This window comes from Cydia splendana, chromosome 23 (assembly GCF_910591565.1).
Source record: "Cydia splendana chromosome 23, ilCydSple1.2, whole genome shotgun sequence".
In the NCBI taxonomy this organism is placed as follows: domain Eukaryota; kingdom Metazoa; phylum Arthropoda; class Insecta; order Lepidoptera; family Tortricidae; genus Cydia; species Cydia splendana.
Genome location: NC_085982.1, coordinates 6,695,343 through 6,703,063, shown reverse-complemented (window position 1 = coordinate 6,703,063; position 7,721 = coordinate 6,695,343). Strand labels below are relative to the sequence as shown.

At 37.7% G+C, this 7,721-nt stretch overlaps 1 protein-coding gene across 1 annotated transcript; it reads left to right on the top strand.

The window, feature by feature from the left end:
- Positions 1–370: 370 nt before the first annotated feature.
- Positions 371–7,336, top strand: LOC134801746 (pro-resilin-like). The gene is made up of 5 exons (XM_063774342.1): positions 371–375; positions 4,325–4,477; positions 4,813–4,933; positions 5,915–6,049; positions 6,972–7,336. The coding sequence occupies exons 1-5, from the start codon at positions 371–373 to the stop codon at positions 7,149–7,151; spliced, it is 594 nt and encodes a 197-aa protein (XP_063630412.1). The 3' UTR covers positions 7,152–7,336.
- The last annotated feature ends 385 nt before the right edge of the window (positions 7,337–7,721 follow it).

Genomic DNA, 7,721 nt, shown 5'->3' with positions numbered 1-7,721 from the left:
TAACACAATGGAATCAATTAACTTTAGACTAATTACTGGTACTTAACTATGTACCTACAATTTTTTTGCAATTCACTCATATATCACGTAACCTTAATAAAAATTGGCCAAGTACCTAGTTTTGGAGATAAATAAGAACAATACAATTGGAACATTCGTTGTTTTTTTTTGTAGTGGGTCGTTGTTGTTTTAAAAAGTGCGTAGAAAGTGATACGTTTCTGCTCTAGCGCAGAAAAGTGGCCTCTGCGACCCCGTCCCACGAGCAACTGGGTGGAAACAAAATGGAAAAATAGTGTCTTTATTTCCCCGCTTAGAACAATTGGTAATTGCTCAATTTTACTAATCCCGTATTGAATTTTTTTCATCGAAAATGATGTAAGTAAATTATTAAAATAAATGATTCTTGATTTTTTATGTTGAATTGCATTTACTCGATTACATAAGGCGGGAACCAAAAATATTTTTTTAAACCTTATACTTGCGTAAATGAGCAAAGGCAGAATCTTATACAGCCACAGTTAAACGTTTGTACGTTATTTAATGGGTTTTTGAAGTTATTTAGCACTAAGTATATTCGTGAAAATTAAATTAAAATACAAGACAAAAATTGCTTATTTCACTCATCAATTGTTATTTAAAAAATATTTAAAAATTCCTAAAATATTTTTATTTTTATATTAGTGCGGTAGTCTGTTACGGCTTTTAGAACGAAAAAGTAAAAAATTAAAAAGTAAGAGGCAATCCCGCTGATTTTCATAGTACATATTAATAATGAACAAATCATTTTAAAATACTGCAGTTGATTAAAATTATGTCTTTTTTCGTAAATATTGCAATCTAAACGTTTTTCGCTAGGGTTTATTTATCTTCACACATGTAAAGTCTCCGATTGCAAGTAAGTCCTAAGGAAAAAAATCATGACCGTAAGTCTATTAGGTAAGTAGTTGATTTTGCAAAATTGTCTTGTCTTGTTTGGTTTCCTCGCATTCGATATGAAAAGTAGAGTCTTTAACTCGGGTGAAAGGCACCATTTCCGTCTCGGACTATTGGCGCTATCACTGCGTTCGAGCGCCAAACTACCTCGACAGAAATGGGTGCCTTTCAACCCTTGGTTAACAATCTACTATTGTTCTACACAGTAACCAGTTACAGTTACTGTTTAAAAAAAATAGTTAGCTTTTTTTACTGCTTCAACTTTTTTCATGTTTCCGCCTTTAACTGGGCTTTACTACGGACCTTAAGGTCGCCCTTCAACTCACTTGAAGGTCTAGGGAATCATGACAAGTGACGTTGTCGTGACGTGTCATTGTCACGTGAGAACGGAACCGACAACGACAACCAGGGTAAGGTCGCGTTACAAAACGAGGCTTAGGAAGACGGAGCATCCTTGTGTGGCACAGCGGCGGCGGTGGAGCCGACAAAAAAAAACATTGGTGAAGTTTTTGACAAACATTGCATTTTTGATAGAAGCTTTTATCGCTGACTGTACTTTTCTTACAACAGGCAACTAATACTCATCGAGACAATTGTAACAAACCCAAATACAATTAGGGTTGTGTAGTCTTATTATCACAAGATTTCCCATGGCCACAGGAAACTTACTTAGGTACACGTCGTTTACAAAATGTCGTTAAAAATGTTAAAAATTAAAACTACAGTCATTTAAAAAACTTAACTGAAACAAAACGTACCCATTATCTTTAAAATATTCTCCTTTGGATTGGACACACAAAGGCAAACGTTTGTCAAAATTATTAACAAAATGCAGAGTAAAAAAATCTTTGTCAACGTACGTATTTTAGTCACGACTCCATTCATTTCTCTGCGCCTCTAATCCGCTATACCTTGAGAGTTCTTTTCTTATCTAATCACCTGTAATTTTTCAACCCCTACCTCTACACACCTACATCTATCTAGAACCTTCAGACATTGTAATAAGAGTTGTTTTAGCATGACAAATGTAACATGTCAGTCTTCACACTGTGGGAGTGTGAAGACGTTGTCGACAACAAATATATCGGAGCGGCCGAAGTGCTCACAAATATCTGAGCACGCCTCTATTTTCAAGGCGCTAGAGTGCGTGTTCAGATATTTTGAGCACCTCGGCTGCTCATATCTGAAGGCGACTGTACATACGTTATCGAGAACCTTCATACAATGTATTAAGAGCTGATTTAGCGTGGCAGATGTCACTTTGTTTGTTAGTATGGGAAGAGCTTTGTATAAAAGCTTGGGAGATGGTCACATTAGTACATTCGTTGTGGCATCTGTGTTCTGTAACACTTCAGCAAACATGAAGGTAGTGTGATAAAATCATATTTTAAATAAGTAGGTATAATAAATATAATACTTAAATAATATAAATATGTAAATATAAAAGCTAAAGACAAAAATGAAATAATTTCAAAAGGCATCATAAAAACTGTCTGATTTGAAACCTAAATGAATAAGGAAAATAATAATTAACCTGAAATAAAATAAAACAATTCATATGCTTAGGAGAGAAGCAAACCTTTAAAAAAAATATTTTTTCGTTATGAATCAACTTACGATGAAGACGGCCCGAAATCTATGCATATTTGGAGCTATTCTTTTGTTTGTAAGAGTTATCTAATTATATTATTTTCAATTATTTTCACAGAAAATTATTCATTAAATAAAAAAAATACAGTTGTGACATTTTTTTATTTCAGACTATTATTGCAACAACCGTTCTGGTAGCGATCACCTTGGCTGAACCTCCTCCGTCTAATAGGTAATGGCTATACAATATAATAAATGTCCACATGTTGACCCAATTGTAAGGAAAGCTTATCAAATGTAAAATGCCCCTTTCTCTAGGCCAAGTTGCACCAGCCACATTTAACAGATTGATTAACGTCAATCAGCAGTAGGGTTGCCAGATCGAAAGGCGCTATTATCGGGAAACAATATCAATTTTTCGGGATTTTGGGACTTAGTCGGGAAAAAAAAATTAGAGATGCCACGATTGCCACGATGCCATGATTCGGCAACTATTCGGTATTCGGCCTATTCGGACACTTTGCCCAATATTCGGTATTCGGCCGAATGTTGCCTACTATTCGGCCGAATACCGAATATCTGTTGCATCTACCTAAAAAGAAAAATTCCAAAAAAAATAACAAAAAACTAGGTATATTTAATATTTAAAATATATTCTTGGAAAGTAGTCAAATTCGAAGGTACGTTTTTGAGCATTTATTGATTACAAAATATTTTATTTTTATCATGGGTCTGATGTGATTGACTATAATATACATTAATTAATACTGTTCAACATAAAAATATATCTTAGCAAACGTAGTACTTTGATGGCGAACAGTTTGCATAATAATTATGACTCAAAATGTTCGCATGTCATGCCGAATATTCGGTATGCGGCCGAGAGAGGGGCCGAATATTCGGTATTCGGTATTCGGCCAAATTCACTATTCGGGGCATCTCTAAAAAAATACATTCAAATTGAAGTAATTGTATTAAAAACAACGATATTTTACATTATTGGCACTACGTCAGCTCGCTCGCTCGACGACAGTTCGGAACTTGAAATTATTGTTTTATAACGTGAAGCTGTTTTTCGGGACAGTTTACACATTGTCGGGAATCGGGAAAACCTGCTAAAAATCGGGAGAATCCCGCCAAATCCCGACCATCTGGCAACCCTAATCAGCAGTGAAGTATGAAACTTCCCATACAATAAAATTTAGCGAACGCTTTAACGGCAACCGATCCTATGAGGCTACATTTCGACCAGATATGTGCGAGGACACGCAGCGAGGAGTGTGTTTGTACTGTTTGTTAAGAACCAATATGTATAATATTGTGGCTGAGCGAAGATAGTCAATCGAAGTAAGTTTATTGGTTCTTAACAAACACATCCCTCGATACGTATCCTCGCATATTTCTGGTGGAACCGCAGCCTAATGCTACAATTAAATAATTTCTGCTGCTGAATGTATATAAAGAATATCTGGGAGACATTCACAAAACATATAAAAACTCAAAAATGCGAGTTTTCCCAGAGATTATTAAGACGTAGCTAGATCGATTTATCGCTCCCGAAAACCCTCATATAATATGAAATCTGCTATAATAGCAGATTTCATCGAAATCGTTAGAGCCGTTTCCGAGTTCCCCGAAATCATAATAAATAAATAAATAAACAAGAATTGCTCGTTTAAAGCTCAGCAGCAGGAATTGCTTCAGAATAATAATAAAATGCTTAAAAGGCATTATTTTGATATCAAGAGTTTATGTATCTAGGCTATAAAAACATGACCTACAATTTTTTGTATTATTTCAGCTACCTCCCTCCCTCCGCCGCAGGCCGCAGTGGTGGCTACCCTAGTGGTGGTCCCCAGGGCTCCGGCGTCATCGCAGCCAGGAGTGGCCTGGACCATGGACAGGCCGGCCACGGCAGCCATGGCCATGCGGCGCAGGGCAATGGATTTTCTAGGTAATAAAACAAAAAATAGGATTACGAAAATTGTAAACCAAAGGTTATTGATATTGCTGGAAAAATGTGACGTTCCACAGGGCCCCCTCCCGCTTGTCTTACAAATTAGTCCTGTTTTTTTTTTATACTTCAAAAAAACGGAAATAAAGGTTGACTCACGCTAGACCGGGCCGGAGCTTTCAGAGTTTCGCTTTCTATGGAAAGCACCACGTGATCACCGATCAGCCGTCATAGAAAATGACATACTGCCGGACGCCTCGGCCCGGGTACGGCCCGGTCTAGCGTGAGTCATCCTTAAGTCCCAGAAGATACATTTTCATTATTTTTTCTCTCAGGAGTGGACTTGGTCACGGCTCCCACGGCCACGGACAGGCTCAGGCCAGGTTCGGCCAGGAGCAACAGGGATATGACCACAACGCTGCCGCTTTTGGAAGGAACGCACACGAGGAGAGCGAGGTAAGACTGCATGAAAATCAGAGGTCACACTGTATTTAGGGGGTATTACTGCAATGTTCTGCCGCCAGAGTGCAGCACTAAGCTAGCTAGTAAACCATAGAGTAACTTATATACATGTCGTGCCATAAACTGTCTTTTTGTCAAGTTTTCACAGACAATAAAATATGACATTGATGCGTCAAGGCGGTTTGTTAACAAGGGCCTACCGGGAAACGCGAAAATCGAAATTTAGTTATCTGCCTGTTTATCGCTCGCATGCAAGAGTGATAGAGAGATTAGATAACGAAATTTCGATTCTCTTGTTTCGCGGTAGACCCCCAAATTGTGAGTGATAGTGGTAGTGACGCCCCCTACGCAGAGTTTTGCGTAATATTCCCTATTAGGTTTACGTCTTTCTTACCAAAGTTTGGATGTAAAATCTTACTTTTGATTCAGTCCTCATCCATTCATAAAGAAGTACTCATTTTTAATAATGTGTCATAAAATCAGACATACATACACGCTCTTTGTAATGATCCTTCTATCATGGTAGCATATGGAGACGTTAAAATAATCATTTCATTTTAAAACCAAACCACTTTCAACTTCACGATATTTTTCTTTATTCTTACCTATCTGGTTGAATATCGTCGTCATTTTAAAACGAAACATTTTCATGTCATTTCACAAAGAATCATGCTTAAACTAACTGAGGCCCCGCATTGACGAAATGGTCAATTAAAAAATAAGGTAGGTAGGTGATAGACTGATATATAGTGCACAAAACAACTTCAGTCTATGTGGGGTCTAACAGAATAAGTATAAGTACTAAGCTACTGATAAAATATAGTAAAACCAAAGACTAGTGAAATAACCGTGAAGTCCCAGCACCATAAAACATATACGGGACTTTGACAATATATTTTGAATTTGATAACTTGGAGAAATTCCTCGTAAATTGCTAGTCTGTGGTCATGAGTACTTATGCTTAATTCTGTGCAGGAGCCGGCCAACTACAACTTCGGGTATATGGTGAACGATTTCGAGGAGGGAACAGATTTTGGGCACCACGAGGAGAGGCAAGACGAGAGGGCGGAGGGGGAGTACCATGTTGTACTGCCTGATGGCAGGAAGCAGGTAAAGGGTTAACGCAACTTACATTAACGACTACTACATTGAATTTCCTTGACTATCTTGTGTCGTGATAACGTCTTATAAATCGATGAACACCGGTAGCGTGCATGAAAAAGTGTCACGTTGTGGACAGATCTCCGTGGTAACGTTGTGGACAGATCTCCATGGTAACGTTGTGGACAGATCTCCATGGTAACGTTACGGCCTTGCATAGTATGCAATTTTCATCAATGTTTTCTTATGACGTTATCACGCAAAATTATCGTCCGTAAACCGACTTTACAGACAACCATATTTTTTTTGCATACTTCATAATCATAAACTTCTCTGCTAACGATTTCATGTGAATCCAGAAAGCCAAGATAAGTGGCTTCCAAATTAGGTGAAAGGTTTATTTATAACCATTTGGCCATCTGTTGTTTAATTCATCATTCGAGCTGCATCTCACCATTACACATCATCTCTCATCGTAATTGTTAAGTTTGATGGGTGTCGGTCTTGTGGGCTCACAATAGACTGGATTAATAAATTGGTAGGTACATAACCCGATACGTCTGAGTCTTTAATTTTATTATAATGGCCTCTCCATACTTCATCGATAGTCGCCTGTGCTTTGCAATACAATACGGCATTTTATCGATCAATTGAATTCGTTGCTGAGGGGCTACCGCGAACCACGTTTGACTTGTTGCCTCCCTGTCACACTTACGTATGAACTTAAAAGTGCGACAGAGAGGCAACACGTCGAACGTGGTTCGCGGTAAGCCCTCTGTTACTTAGCCAGCAATTAACTAAAATCGCCATTTGTTGCAAAGCCTGTAGAAGCCTTAAAGTAGAAATTTCCCCCTTTCAGCAATAACAGTTGTATCTTCTTTAATAGATATGTTATATAGCCTTTAATCACGAACCTAATCCTTTATTTCAGACCGTAAGCTATGAAGCTGATGAGCATGGCTTCAAACCCCACATTTCTTACGAAGACACCGACGCGTCCGCTCGCTCCGGCGGCTACGACTCGAATGCCAATAATGCGCGCAGCGGCCATGACAGTTTCGGCAATGGCGGCCACGGTAACCATGGCAACGCCCGCTCCAATGGCTATTGACTCAATTCAAACCTTATTGTTATAATCTTAGGTCTCATTTTGCTTTGTAAAATGGCTTAGTATGAATTTATGTTTAAGCGCATATGTGAAAATACAAAAATATTATTCTTTTTGATTTATTGTATTGTTGGCACGAGCTAGCTGTTTTTGTGAATAGGTAAATATAATTTTATTTTTTCACCAAACTAACTTGGTTTAATTCTATCTTCCCGAGTCCTAATCATAAACCGTTCATAATGCGTTCTTCAAAAACCGCAAATTGCGGCTAGCATAAAAATACACTTTTTTATTACAAAAAAATTTTAGGTACTTACCCGTGAAAATGTTATTTATATTGCATAATAATGTTAATGACTTCGTTATCGATGAAATAATGACATTCAAATCTCTGTTGGAATTTCAGATGGAAAGGACCTTATTGCACTTGAAGCATAAGAACCCTTCTGTGACGTAAAGCCACATTTTGCATCTACATATATTAAAATAGCAAGTATAAAAACAAAAAAAAACAGCCTTGAATGCTCAAACTATTAATGTTAATAAGAGCAAATTGATCTCAAACAAACCGCG